This window comes from Mustela putorius, unplaced genomic scaffold (assembly GCF_011764305.1).
Source record: "Mustela putorius furo isolate JIRA1106 unplaced genomic scaffold, ASM1176430v1.1 tig00000198_pilon_pilon_pilon, whole genome shotgun sequence".
Classification (NCBI taxonomy): Eukaryota; Metazoa; Chordata; class Mammalia; order Carnivora; family Mustelidae; genus Mustela; species Mustela putorius.
The window spans coordinates 969,251-984,710 of NW_025421311.1; the positions used below are offsets into that span (position 1 = coordinate 969,251).

The 15,460-nt window shown below is 46.3% G+C and overlaps 1 protein-coding gene across 1 annotated transcript; it reads right to left on the reverse strand.

Annotated features, from left to right (window-relative positions):
* Positions 1-3,315: 3,315 nt before the first annotated feature.
* Positions 3,316-15,021, reverse strand: MMP27 (matrix metallopeptidase 27). Its single transcript, XM_004764458.3, is given in 11 exon segments — positions 3,316-3,362; positions 3,364-3,584; positions 4,901-5,004; positions 5,760-5,919; positions 6,688-6,818; positions 8,065-8,185; positions 8,365-8,526; positions 11,034-11,162; positions 11,255-11,403; positions 12,397-12,635; positions 13,433-15,021. Coding segments are annotated over 11 exon segments (1,542 nt in total). The 5' UTR covers positions 13,535-15,021; the 3' UTR covers positions 3,316-3,338.
* Positions 15,022-15,460: the final 439 nt, after the last annotated feature.

The window sequence follows — 15,460 nt, forward strand, 5'->3', positions numbered from 1 at the left end:
CCCATTGCTTGTACCTCAGGATAAATCATTCATCTCCCCTAGTAATGATGGCGCACGCTTGTCCAGCACGTGCTCTGCTTGAAATCCTAATGTCACCCCTTGTCCTGAGCCTGGATCTCTTCCACAGGTGGAGAAACTGAGGCATGGAGAGCTCAGGAACTTGCCCAAAGTCCCACAGCTGCTAGGTGGACAAGGTGGGCCATGTACCTGAGCCGTCTGGCTCCAGAGCCCATGACCTGCCCAGCCTCCAAGCATGCCGAGGGAAATTCAGATGCTTTCTGCATGAGGGACGGTGAGCATGTACTCTGGTGCTCTTGTCTAGGAGCAAAACATATCACCTAAACTGCTTTTCCAAGAAAGCAGAGGCCTTGATGGCACCATGAAGAGAACAAATCAAAGTTAGTTTCACTGCTACACATTCCAAAGGAAAAAATAATAGAAACGTGGGTTCGTCACAGAAGGCAAAGCAGGGAGGGAGTTAGACCGAGGAGCAGGGGCTGAAGGCCTGGACGTGGCTGGGAGGGGGCTTGGCTAAGGGACAGTTGGCTGGTGGAGGGTCTTACAATCGCCTAGGATTTTGGAAGTCAAGTTTACTTACGTTTCAAAGGCTGAGTGTTATCACCTGACCTCTGGGTTATTCTTATAAATGTTTAACATAGCTCTCATAGTCAACATGTATTCCTCAGAAAACCGTGCTTTTACATGTTCCATTGAGTGTAAAATAGGATTGTTTTTATAATTGAATCGTGTCCTCTCCTATGGATCAATATTTTCCCTGAAAATCGCAGAGAAAGTACCTGCCCATAGCAAATCTGAGTGCAATTTCAGATGCCCCCCCAAATTATAATATCACAGCCATTTATGCCACAGACCTGAGAATAGATGCAAGAAAACAAAAGACTGTCAAACAGCATTTGAGGGTCGACTAAGCACTACGCCCCACTGCTCTTGTTAATCAGTGACACTGATGCAGAACTAGCATATAACACAATTCACTGATTTAGTGCAGTCTGAACAAATATACTCAGCAGTGTTGCCACTGCCCCAATCATGACATAGAACACCTCCGCCTCATGTCCACAGTCGCGACACAACATCTCCATCCTCATGTCCACAGTCATGACACAACATCTCCAGCCTCATGTCCACAGTCATGACACAGAACATCTACAGCCTTATGTCCCTTCACGTTCAGTCTCTGCCCCTGTGCCCCACCAGTGGCGAGCAGTGATATGTTTTCTATAATTTCTCTTCTATCTTTTCTAATTTGTGATATAAAGGGAATCATGTGATAATGAGTCCTCTGTGTCTGGCTTCTTTCACTTATCAACGCTTTTGGGTTTCCTCCTTATGGTTGCACGTGTGGTTTCCCTTCGTCTGGATGGATGGACCACAGTTTATCCATTTACCGAGTGACGGACACTTGGGTCATTTCCAGTTTCAGCTGCCATAAAGAAAGAAAGCGATCATTGACATTTATGAACAACCGTTCACATGTTTTCATTTTTCTCTGGTAAGCATTTAGGAATGGGGTCATAGGTCACATGGAAAGCAAATGTTTAGTGTTACAAGAAGTAACCCAACTCTTTTCTGAAGGGCCTAATTTTTTGTTCTCACTCCAAGGGAGTTCCAGTTACTTTCAGTCTTTCAGTCTTTTTGAACCATTCTACTGAGGATGCAGCAGTCATTGTGATTTGAATTAGCATTTCCTAAAGGATTAAGATGTTGAACATCTCCTTATGTGTTTATGCCACTCAGAGAGCAAATATTCTGGCCATTTAAAAAAAGGGAGTTGTTTGTCTTCTTTTTGGGTTATAAGAATCCTTTCTATATTCGGGATATTTAATTCATCAGGGTTTTCTTCTATGGTTCAAGCTTTTTACGTCCTATCTCAAAATCTCTGCTTAAGGCCACAAAAATTTTTTAATATTTTCTTCTCAAAGTTTTGTATTTTTTATTCTTCTACTACAGGTCTATGGCTCCTTTTGAATTAATTTTTGTAAACCATGTGAGGTAGGGATCAAGGTTCTGTTTTTGTGTATGTATAAACATTTGATTATTCCAACACTATTTTTTACACGACTGACCTAGTATCTACTGTATTGTAAGTATTAAGCTGTACTCTTTAAAGTTTACTTTCTATTTCAAATATGCAATAACTCTTTCCTAAATCCCTTTCTAAAGGAATCTGGGAACAATGAACTCAAGGTAGGGAATGCGACTGTAGGAATTCCCAAGATTTTTCTATGCATATTTTCTATTAGCTGACACCTGCTCAATCTATCACTGCATCAGAATCAAGTTCAACTGACAACTCCCCTCTTCTGGGTCAGAAAAGTCATGAAGAGCTTAACCAAGCTTTTAGCTGTAAGGGTGGAAAGGTAAAATCTAACCATTAAGAATTTAGGAATTCAGCAAGGACTTGGTATAACAAAGAGGACAGGAACTTCCCATCTATGGGTTTCAGCTCAGGTGAAACCCAATATTTCAAACACGGGGAAGAAAAGTATACATTTCTTGTATACGGGATCACTGTGTGTAAAATCTGATTTTAAACTCTCTAAGAAATGGTTAAATGCACTGGCTTATGCTTGGGAGGGTGGAGGGAACACTACTTTCCTTCTCCTACTCGTTTCCTAAGTGTTGGGAGACCACCTGTCATGTAAGAACTTTGGTATCTCTCTAGGCTCTCTCTTCCCTTTGGCAGGTAGAATAACTTATTTGATGGTGAATTCAGGAACAGAAATGTGGCACACGCAGCTCTGTCCTCTTTCTTTCTCTCTGGGCTCCAAGCAACCTGTAGAAGGCTCACCTTCTTGTGGACACCTGCTTCTTTCCAGTTCTCCCCACGACTTGTGTGCAAGTACCTCTTATTCTAGAATCTGATATTAGGAAACTAGCTTGTCCATAGGTACATTCACTTATGTAAGTTTTATCAGTAAAAAAGGTAGCGTTTTTCTGTCCGAACTGAGCACTATTTCTCGGTGGGTTCAGAATAGGGGTGGGGAAGAGGGTTCAGTTTGTAGGGCCTCTAACTGCTCAGGTCCAGACAAAATAGGTGCTGAAGATTGGTTTAATAACGTCTGCAGTATTCAGTTATAAGACACGCTCACTTCTTCAGGTTCACAAAGCATAAAATGGGATTAAAGTACAGTGAGAGTTTGACACATCACAACTTCCTGTAAAAAGCATCAGGCAGCTCAGGATACCCACGGGATCTTTGTCCAACAGATACCCAGAGTCAGGACCAGCAACGTGGGTGACAGAACAGCTCTACTCCACTTTGAAGTAGAGTTCAGATTAAAAGACCTCTGGTGGTTTATTTTAGGTCTATGAATTTATTGATAACTACAGATTTTTTTTCAGCACATGAACAAAGCTGAGAATAAGCAAGTACGAATTCTTATGATAAAACATCTCTATTCCTCCTGAACGGACTTCTTCCTCACTGATACTAACATTGGATGACGCGTTTAATGGTTCTTTACACCGAAACCAGGAATTGATTTTCATTATTCTGGTGATGTTCTTTGCCTTGGGGTCATATTCAAATTGCTTTGATCCACGGAAGAAATAGAAGAACCCTAGAGAGAGAGAGTATCATTAGTTATCTCGTGCAACTCTGTGACGGCTCCACACTTGTTGACTATAGGCATAGATAGAAAAAAATAATTGCACACTATGGAGAGAAAAGGAACTCGTGTATTACTGAGATCCATTTTACTTTACTATTGTCACATGAGAAATATTGTTAGTTTTATTTCCCCAAGGAAGAAGCCAAGGTCTGAACATGAATATCAAGGGGTTTACCCCTTGTCTCGCCGGACTGTGGTTCACGCCAGAGGTTCTCATACTAGGTTTCAGAACAGTGTCTTAGCAAAGGGGGAGGAGAAGGCCCCTGTGGGTTTGGCCTTGGCCCTATATCCTCATTTTCCTCCAGTTGTTCTGCTCTGTTTTAGGTGTTAAGGTTTGTGTGATTTCACTGCAATAAATGGTGGTGTCATTCAGGAAACTTTTTAGGCTCTGTTTACACCTTGTTCTAGGTGGTTATCCATGGTCTAAGTCCGAGGCCATCGTAGCGTTCTGAGTACCAGGGTGCTTCCAAAGCTGTAGACTTCTGCTTCTTACCCACAGTCCTACATCCGCCTCAAAAACTCTGAAGGATTAGTCATTTCCCATGCACCCCCCAAGTGCACACTTTAACTACACACATGCTAGTTCGAGAGTCACTGTCCAGTTCATGTCCTTAGTCATTTCTCACACTTAAAACTCTCCGGAGGTGTGCGGGATGCCTGGGGGGCTCAGTCGTTAAGCGTCTGCCTTCGGCTCAGGTCATGATCCCAGGGCCCTGGGATCGAGTCCTGCACTGGGTGCCTTGCTCAGCAGGGAGCCTGCTTCTTCCTCCACCTCTACAGTTCCCCTGATTGTGTTCTCTTTCTCTCTGTCTCTGACAAAGAAATTCTTAGAAAAACAAAAACAAAACCAAAAACAACTCTTCAGGGGGTATGTTTCAGGGGCTATCTTGGATCAATGATAAGTAAAATTAATCTTGGTACCATTTGCAGAGATTTGAAATAGTATAACAGAACTTAGAATTAGAGCTCACTAATCAGGTTTGTGAGAATGCCAGCCTGGGTGGAGTTTATTATTATAGGTACCCGAGAAGAGTAAAATCACATTAAAAGTTATATGCAACTAATGAATCAGTGAATGCTACTCAAAAACTATTGACGCACTGTATGTCAGCTAACTGAACATATTAAAAAAAAAAAAATAGGGCAAACCTCAAAAAACCAAAAAACCCAACCAAGGAAAATGGAAGCATTTTCACTTCTGTCTATGTTCTCTCCCCGCCACTGAGGTCTCTTGAGTACCCACAGGTTTAGGCAGTGATGCTCACCTTTATGCTGGAAAGCAGCATCGACTCGGAGCCCAATTCCTGGGAAGAGCTTCACCACCCTCCGTGGGTACCCTCTGTCCATGCTCTGGGTCACTTCGTCATACCTGCGAGCAGGGATTGGAAATGTTCCCAGGGGATCTTTGCTCTGGGGAGCTTAATCCTTCCACTGCCCCAGTTGGAGTCAAAGGGGGATGTGGAGAAGCAGCAGCTTCTAATTCCATCAATGATGAAAAACATGTCAAAGATTGTGTGTGGCTGAATCACTTGTGTCTTGAAAAGAAAAAGCAAGGAGTGGAAACAAGCCACGTCCTTCATCAGACTGATGCTATTAAATCAGAACGTGGGCTCACAAAACAGACTCTGCACTACAGAGATCACACGGCTGGTCACCAGAGGGGAGGTGGGTGGGGGACACAGAAACGGGAAGGAGAGGAAGGCAGGCACCTGTCGTGACGAGCACCAGGCGATGAGGGGGAAGTGTCGAATTGCTGTGTTGTACCAGAAACCAACATGACACTGTATCATAAGTATGTTGCAATTTAAAAAAAAAAAAAAACACAAAGTAAGGCTCAGCTTGCAGATTTTGACAGGGTATGCTTGTATTATCAGCAATTTGGTTGGCATCACCTGTTTTTTTTTTTATCTTTATTTTATTTTATTATTATTATTTTTTATGTTGAGAAAGGCTTTGGACTCCCTGAAACATTCTTTTGTTTGGTGAATGCCATCTACCCGGGGTGGGCTTGAACATAAATGATTTTAAGAGGACTACAGGTGAGTTTTATTTCTGCCCATGTTAAAGTGATGGTGTGTGGATGTTTTCTGCAGAATAAAATGAAGAGGTCGACTGCACACTTACCTCCAGCACCAAATGCCCACAAAGAAGTAGGTTTTTCTGGTGCTGTGGTCGCAGACAGCCGCGTCAATTTTCTTCACGTGTCTTGGAAAGCCGAGCGTATGGATGGGTTTGGGGTAATCTGGCAAGACAGCGTATCCTCTGATCACCCAGAACCTGTCATCTAGGAAGAGAGAACGTGATTATCTTCTCATCTGCTACCTAGAGGGAAAAACAGGTGTCCTACGAAACTCGAAAATAACTAGATGCCTCGTTTCTCGGGGTTGTTCTTCCTGCCTTCTTCAGCTGCCTTTATCATCCCGAGTCCACGCGCCACACATGCCGACCGCCAGGCAACACGCTCACTAGTGTGCCTCCTGGCAATGTCTCTGACTCGGACAACCCAGTGAGCTTCGTTTGTACACATTCTCCTAGATTCCAGCCCTCGGCTCTTCGCAAAGGCAAGTAATCTGATGAAATCCATATAAAAACAGCACTGAAAAATGTAAGATTCCAGGCACATTTGAATTTCAAATGAACACTGGCTGACTTTTACTATAATTATATTCAAATACTACAAGGGACCTGCTCATAATAAAAAAAATTGTGTGTTTTATCTGAAATTCAGGGTGTCTTGTATTTTAATTTGCCGAATCTGATAATCCTAGTATAAAAGGGATATAAAAGAGGGATGGGTTCCCTTTATTTGGCAGAAAGAAGATCGTTATTTTAGTTTTTACCATACAGGCTTCTTTTAGCTGCGGTGTAGTTGGGACAATGTTCGTTTTCACAGCCACAGAGAACCCTGGATAGTTTTTCTTTCTGATAGGAACCCACGGCCGAAGAACTCTCCATTTGCCTCACGCATGGATTTTGTGTTCCTTGCCCCAAACACCCACCGACCGGTTTACGTATCCAGAGACAGAAGAGAAAGCGTGATGGGCAAAGTTACCTTTAAACACTAGAATCTTATCGTTGGGGCTCTCATATGCAGCGTGGATATCTGCCGGCAGGGAGGGCCAAAACGAAGAGATCCGTTCAAATTCAACGTCCGCAATATCGTAGTAAATCCGCCACACATGCCTGTGTTAAAAAACAACAACAAAAAAGCACTTTACACAAACAGCGTATATTGCAGTGGAAACACTGTAATCTAGGCTTCTCTTTTACTGAATTCATTAGATTCCCCTCAAATCATTTAGAGCATGCACACACTTCTCCTCAGCCGATGTGGGTGGTTGTGAGTTCACGGCTCCTCTGTCACTACCCAGGTCAAAACACACCTGTGAGCTCGCTCTCCTGGGAACCGAGAATAGAAACCCGCTCAGAAATCTCAGTGCTCAGTGCTCAGGGGCCTCGTTTTTGCCAAATCAGTGATGCTCAAAGTTCCAAGGCAACAGCGAGCATCTCAGAAGAAGCTTTTAGTCTGACGTTCGCTAGAATGAAGACTTGTGAGCATCGCACGGTAAGAGATTTCCTCAGATGTTCCCCTCGGGCAGTAAAGTTCTGAGTCTATGAGCAAGACCAAAGAGCCCTTCCTGCCCTGGACCACCCCTCTTTGACGTCCCGGCCAAGCGGCCTCAGCCCCCACGGCGCGGAGCATGGCATCCGAGGGCTGTCTCGCTGTGGGCAGAAGGAGACTGATTTCAAATATTCTCTCCTTGTGCCCCTGTGCTTGTGAGATGGTCTGTGTCCCAATACTGAGTTCTGAAAACGCAGTCATGGTACACACAGCCGACGGGCCGCGTTGCCACTGCAGCCCAGTGAGCTGTCCACGGGGAGAGAGGAGTGCTCCCACCCCGGCGACCGCGTCCCTGCTGCCCCGTAAAGGAACGGTCTGCTCATCGGTGTTTCCCAGCTGGCGCTCTCGCTGGAAAAAAGACCTTTTATCATCTGCTGCTTTCCAGGGTGCAAATGCCCCAACCATGGCCAGTTCCAGGCTACAGAAGTGATGCGAAGTGGTTTGCAATCCTCCCCCAACTTTAACCATTGGCTCCGGAAATGAAATTGGCTCCTGAAATGGTCAGCTCCCGCACCACTGGGATGGGTGTACGGTTTTAGTGAAGAGGTCACTGAAAATGATCCTACTTCACCTTTTTATACAAGGGCAATTAAAAATTTGCTTAACAACTCTTAAAAATTAATTTATCAAACGAGCAAGAGATGAATACACATAGTAAAGTATTCCACAGAGTATGGACAGTTATAAAATGAAAAGGAAAAGGAACACATTCTCCCCCATCTCTGTGATTTCCTCCCTATTTACCTCCAAATCTTTTGAAAATAAAATATTCCTAGGAAGTTGAGGTATTTAAGGGAATGAGTTTACCTGCCTTTAAAGAACATTACTTCTCTGCGGAAGGTGGTGATAGCGTCAAAAGTCAAATAAGGGTCACAGGCATGGGGTATAGTGGCCTCCTTTGGCTTAGCAGATGTCTTAGGCAGACTCCCTTTGATGAGAAAAGAAAGGGAACCGTGAATTCAGAAGGCATGCGGAAATACCTAGAGAAGGATCTTACCCAAGTGGGTGTTTTCTTCATGGTGATATTTCAAGAAGTGATTTTTTCACTTCCTTTCTGGAAATCTTCCTACTGAGTTCACCTATATTCTGATTTCTGAGGTTGCTCACCGTAGATGGACTGGATCCCATTGATATCGTCCTGAGAAAGCGGGTACTTGTTAGGATCCAGGGAGACATAATTTGGAAACATCAAAGCTGTTCGATCGTTGGAGTGAGAGAGTCCCAGTGCGTGGCCAAATTCATGGGCAGCCACAAGGAACAAGCTGAATCCTTAACAAAAATAGGAAAGACATGGGTATATGGGTCCGTCAAAAGGAGAATGGTTGCATCTGAGGTTAAGAAGTAACCAAGGGGAGAGAAGGAAAGGCTGGCCATAGAGTGGATAATTGGTCCATGTGCCATCATTTATCTGGAAGTATTTCAACACTAGTCATACCATGGAGAACTATGATCAAGAACAACGAGATGGCAGGAAACAGGTGTGTGAGAAGCAGATATTACTAGAGAAAATAAAAAAGAAGAAGCCACCAGTTTTGGGTTGTTGCTGGGTTAGACTGTGTGTCTGATCACGTTTATCCTACTTGTATCCTGTGGAAGTCCTCCCTGCTGTAGGATCAAGTGCTCGCCATCGCCCTCCACGATCTAGTCCCTGCCTTTGTATCAGGCTCATACTTTGTTTTCATATTTCATGAGCTAACCATATGCCATCATTTTCATCTCTCACTCGTGCCACATCCCTTCTAATCTCTCTGTCCTCCTGCCTCCATCCCCTCTACCCGGAACATCGTCTCTCCTGCCCCGTGTGCCGAGCTGTCTCACTTGTCGCTCAGGAAATCCCTTTAGCATCAGCCTGTGTGCGAGGCTTCTCGTAGGCAGCCCTCCTCTCCTGGCTGAGTTAGAGGCACCTTTCTGCGTTTCCACAGACTCGGTGTGGAATTCTGCCATAGCACGTGAGGGACTGCACTGACCACTTTCAGGAAGTTGTGCGTCTTTTCAGGGACTGCGTCTTAGCCACCGTTTCTCTCCGGTGACTGCTAACCTGATAGTAGTGGGCACTTCATAAGGGTGGCTGGATGTCCAGGGGTTTATTTGGATGAAAGAATGCTTGGATATGCTCCTACGCACCCACACTGGAAGGCTCTGCATGCAGGCGAAGCTGCCCTTTTCCCTGTCTCTCCCACTAGCCTGTAAGGTTCGAACCATAAAAGACTGTCCTTAGACTTGCAATTCAGCCTATGGACCCTAAAGAAAAGGCCGAGCCTTTTTTGATGGAGCCTTGTCCGATGATGCAGGCACAAATGAGCACAGAATGACCAGGGATTATTTAACGGTCCTTTCGGTTCTGTGCTCTGGCCTCGACTGGTACCTCTCATCTGGCTCACCGTGTCGCTGGGTGTGCGTTTGGACAAGATGGGACAAGGGACTCTTTGAAAAGATAATTCAAACTCAAGTCATCTCATGACTTTCAATCCTTTATGCTGGCTTTTCAGAGGCTGCATGGTCTGGGCCCTATTCACCGTTTCCGCCACAATCCTGCTGCTTGAGTCGGTCAGGCTGCGCTTTCAGGAGTGCTCTCCGGCTGGGTGCCTGCTTAGCCTCCTGCTCAGGTCTGCCATCACGTCCTCCCCTGACCTGTGTTCCCGTTCCCATTTCTTCCCCCTGCTCCTACCACTTTACTATCGTTTCCTTTATCCCGGGGTGGGTCACGCTGATTTAAATGCTGCTTGAGACTGCGTGTGCCCTAGGCTGTAAACCCCTGAAGGTCAGGGTCGGTTGTGTACTCCAGCTCTAGCGCAGAGCCGGCTCAAGCGGCTGTCTGGTAAAGGATCACTGATTGACTTTGTTTACCGAAGCTGTGGAACATCTATCATGTACTGGTTTGCAGAAACTATGGAACAGCTCACAGACTGTCTGGACTTACTTGTTCAGGACTGAACTGTGGGATTGGAGAGACCACACATCAGGAGAGCCATAGCCTCTGCTTTCCTGGGACCCTGGAAACCAGACCCCAGACCCAAGGCAACTACTGTCAATGACAGAAAACGAAATGGGGAGAACCCAGAGTCTCCGGAGCTGGCTCCCTTGTTGGATACACATATTTTTACTGTAGTAAAGTTCTGTTTCTTGTTTGAGAAGTAGTAGAAAATGTCCTATTTTCTAGGAAAGAAATAAAATCAACTCATTTGGTCTAATGGGTTGAGTAAGGTTTGGGGTCCAATTCCTCAGCAGGTGGGCAAGTGTTAGAAGAGGAAGTTCATGCCTCTGAATCGACCTTCTAGGCACCGCGAGCCCACACACCATCCTTCAGTCACGATCTCAGAATCCCAGCCCCTAGGACTTCTACCCTTGCTACAACACACAGTCCACGCTGACTTGTAGGGTGCCGGTCCGGGCCTTGCAGCACACAAGGTCATGAACCTGTGAAGGCCTGGTCTAGTACAACTCTGTGGTCTAGTACAACTCTGTGGTTGGTCTAGCACAACTCCAGGGTCTTGCATGGTTCCAGGCACAGGGCAGACCTTCAGGCGCTGTGAGCGTGTGCGTGCGTGTGTGACCACGCGGAGAAGGCCCGGATCCGGAAAGGATCAGGGTCTTCACGAGGACACTGTGCGGGTAAGGCCCTGACGTGAAGAGCACCGTTATCTAATAGATACTGAAACGTCCATCAGTGAATATGGAAACTGTGGGGCAACTGGAAAGTAAAAAGCAACTAATCGTGAAGCCATTTCAGGGATTCTTTAGAACAAGATTCTGCTCACGAAGAGAACTGGGCTCACCTGCTCCATCCTTGGTCCAGTTTTCGTCCTCATCGAAGTGAGTGTCTCCACCCAGACCCAGACCTGGAGGAAAGGCATGTCCGAGGACTCCCAGGGGGCCATCAAAATAACGAGGGCACCGGCCATGCACTGAGACACAGGTCACAGGGGGAGAAAGGTCAGCCTGTCCAAATCTCCTGAGATGGAAATAGCCAGACTTTTCCCTCTGCCGGAAACCTTACCTCGGGTCCTAAAGGCAATCATGATGTCTGCAACCCCCTTGAAAGTCTTGGTGAACGTCAGCGGAGTCACTCGGCTCCACACCTCAAGGCCGCTCCGGATGGCCTCGTCCACATCTGCCTGGGCCATATCTGGAGTGTAGTTGACGATTCTTCAAAAATTACAGAAACAGATGCGTCGGTGACGGCACATGCATGTAGACATACAAAGACAAAACGATCGTTTCTTATAAATCATACACAGCAGTCACTGATAGTGTCGGGCCGCTCTTGTGTTAGTATTTAAACAAAGTTTTCCATATGCTCTGTGACCCGATCCTGTCAAGACGTCAACAAACGAGGCTCAGAGAGGTTCTGTGACTTCCCTGAGATCACATCCTGACGGGGGAGCGCCCCTCTCCGGGGTGGGCTTGCGGTGCACGAGCGGAGATCTGCGTTCTCGGCAGCTCGAGGGCATCAATCTCATGCTCCCGTCATATGCAAAGAGTCTCCCTTGAGAGCTTGAAAGACTCAGTTACTCGGGAAAAGACTTCCCTCTGGCTTCCATTCCCTGTCTTGCTAGAGCTATGATTATTTTAAATCCTAAGACTCAACACAGTGAAGGAAGAGCTAGGAGACGTGTTCTTCGAGGCCCGCGGGAGGGCTTGAGAGCCACAGTCACGGCCACCGACTCGGGTGGGAAGCACACCCCACCCTCTTTTTGCCAGTGAGCCGGCCCCCTCTCCCCGCCCCGCCTGGGGTGGACTCCCCGCTCCACCCGGGCTCCACTTGAGGGTTGACGACGCTAGCCCGAGGCATCTCTAACATGAACTGGCTGAGTCCCAGGCTCTTCCCATCTTCTCCGCTCGAGCCGTCGCGTCGGCCGCCCGTCGCGCTCCTGGTGCTGAGCGTGTATGCGAGTGGCCCAGGCGGGAAAGTGAAGCGAACTGCCAGAGCCAGTCTGCTGGGAAGACTGGGGGGTGCTTCGATAACCTCTGTCAGTGTCTGTTTCGGGTAGTCCCGGCAGGGCTGCCGACATCCCAGCGTCGCAGGGAGGAGGGAGTGAATGAGATCAGTGACCTAGGAAGCGCTCGGTAAAGTAAACGTTACAGTCCTGTAGTTCTGGACCAGGGCGCTGGGGGGGAGACAGTACGCGCAGGTGTTACCTGTATGTGAGGTTGTGTCTTCCCCATCCTGGGAGAGTGTAACCATACTGACCCACATCTGGCACTCCGCACCTCGGTGTCCTCATCATCTCCAGGGTGCGTGAGTCGAGTTGTCCAGTCACCGTCAGTCCAAAAAATGCTTGCATTTCCCGAATCTTGCCATCTAAGAGACTCCCGTTCTTGCTTTGGACAAGAGGACTCCCTTCTATTTCAAGAGAGTAGAACTGGTTGAGATATGCCTGATCCACGAGAGAGAAAAAATAAAGTAGGACACACACTACAGGACGGCACATCTGTATCTCCGGATAAAACAAAATCACCTGAAATCCTTTTTGGCAGTGGGTGGGAAGAAAGACGTGAGGAGTGAGGGGAAGGAAGGAGGGGGAGGGGAGGAGAAAAGCGGGAAAAGAGCCAGCCTGCCTTTCCAGCTCCCCACGAGTGGCTGAGCCCGTGGGACTGGGGTTACCCAGCCCACGCAGCCCACGCAGCCCACACAACTCCACGCCTGCAGGGAGGAGCATCGGCGGATTCCATGTGTTAAATGATCGCACAGCTTAGACACTGCTGCTTGCCCCTGCATTTGGGTGTTCCCTTGAAACAAATTCTAGAAGAGATACGTGGTTGTTCTTTTTGCAGATGTGGTTAATTTAGCCAAATATGGCAAATTGACTGGACTGATTTTTAGAGGGAATCTCCAAGGCCAAGTATTTCCGATGCATGGAGGGGTAAGGATCTAGAGCTGGAGTTGGATCTCCCTAGCTGGTATGATATTTCTGTGGAGAGACCCCATTTCTCCCAGGGCTGTTCCCTTTCTCCCTGCTCGGTCTCCGCCGGGACCCATGGCTTGAAGTGGCAGCAAATCTCCTTTCCTTTCACACCCCCAGGTTCCGCCCCACACACGGCTACTTGGTGTCCTTGAGTTAGGGGAAAGTACCACAATCTTTTGCAGGAATTTGCTGTCTTGTTAGGTTCCAAGGCAACCAAGAAAATTAATTTTTTATCGATAGCCCTTATTACCATATATTGAGACACATACCTGCACCAGCCGCGCGTTCTCGCCAGTGTCCATGTTTCGGTCTATAGGAAATGCAGAAGAAAACGTTACAAGGAGCAAACATTGAAGCAGAAGGTTCTTCATTCCTCTCTCCTTTCTGCTGAAGCCTGTTTCTGTTTCCACGGAATTTAGAAAACAAGAGTGAGACGTGGCATGACTTGGCTTGTATTGTCTTTTAATTAATACCAGAAAAGGACATTTGCCATGAAGTGTGTCAGGATAAGTCCTTTCCCCTTAGGTTAACTTGATTTTGCAATCATGATCTGCAGTTTCTGAGGAAACACAATCCCTTTTGATTACTGAATTGAATATAGTAGGGAGCCGGCCTCCAAGTTACTGTTGTCCTTGCAAAGTTGGAGCTCTTCTTATCTTTGACATTCTTGAGAGTTTATTAAGTAATTTTCTTTTGAACGAAATGCCAGGATATCTTGGCTAGAAAGGTACCATGAAAATACAATTGAATCCGGAGTCAGATTGCCATAATTAACTAGGATAAACAGCCCATGTTTGCTGGGCACCTGCTATCAGCCTGTCACCATAAACCGAAGCGTGAATGAGTTGTGGTTCCCATCTTGTTGGGAAATTCAGACACGTACAGACATTAATACCAGACAAAACCGAGACGGATGGCAAAATGTGCACAGAAGATTCCAGAGCGGAGAAGAGCCAAAGAGGGGGTCACTGCTGATGGGCGTGCCCCAGCGGCTCGGCTAGGTGGGGCTTCCAGTGGGTCCTGAAGAAGGAAATGGATAGGATGTGGATGGCACAGGGGGTGTGCGGAGGGAGCCCATAGGAAGCAGGTAGCTCGGCAGAGATGCACTTTGGGAGGTCTGGCCAATTAGAGCCAATACACTTGAAGACAGCCAAGGGAGAGGGGGCAGGCGCTGGAAAGGGTGCAAGAAAAATGAGTGTTTTCACAATCTTCTTGTGCTTAAGAATGCCCCTTATTCTATCCTGACACCTGATCGAGAGTGTACCAAAGTAAATTTTCTTTCGGATGTTAGAGGCACTCTTACTGGTTTTCTAGAATCTAGTGCTGCTGCTGGGAAGTCTTTTATTCTGATTCTTCATTTTTTTCCCCTGAAAAATGTTGGAAATATTCTCTTTATGCAGCTATCCTGAAATTTCATACTGAAGTCTCTTGTGGTTTTCTTTTTTTCTTTTTCTTCTCCCATTAATGTTGCTGGGCAGTAAGCAGACCCTTTCACTATGAAAATTTCCAGAAAAATTTCCTCCGTCATTTCTTTGATAATTTTTTCCCACTCAATTTTCCCTTCCCTTTTCTGGAATGCACATCTTTTGGACCTCATTGATTGAAACTCTGTGCTCCAATATTTCTTTCACTGCTTTCTGCCAACATTATTTTCCAGCCCAGTTGTGTTTTTAGTTTCCAAGAGTTCTTTCTAATTCTCTGAATGTTTTATTTATTTTCTTGCATTTTGTTAGTGGTTTTTGGATGTAGAATATGCCCTATCTTTTGATAATGTATAGTATTTTTAAGTGTATCTTGACATTTTGCTTTGGTCCCAGAAATGTCTCTATTTCTTCAAAGTTTCTTTCTGGGTGCCTGTTTCTCATATTAGAAGATTTTTTTTTTTTAAGATTTTTATTTATTTATTTGACAGAGAGAGATCCCAGGTAGGTAGAGAGGCTGGCAGAGAGAGAGAGGGAAGCAGGCTCCCCGCTGAGCAGAGAGCCCGATGTGGGACTCGATCCCAGGACTCTGAGATCATGACCCGAGCCAAAGGTAGTGGCTCAACCCACTGAGCCACCCAGGTGCCCCTCATATTAGAAGATTTTTTGTACACGTTTGGAGACTCCGTGTTACAGGCCCCAGGAAGGAGGACGGCAGAGTAAACAAGTTCCCAGTGTCTTTCCAGAAGCCCACAGGATACTCTGCGTATGCATTTTGGCAAGAAATTAAACACTGGCCGCATCATCCAGCAGGGGCACAGAATGTATTCCATTCGTTGGATGTATGGCGACCACAAGTGAAATTGGGGTGTTGTC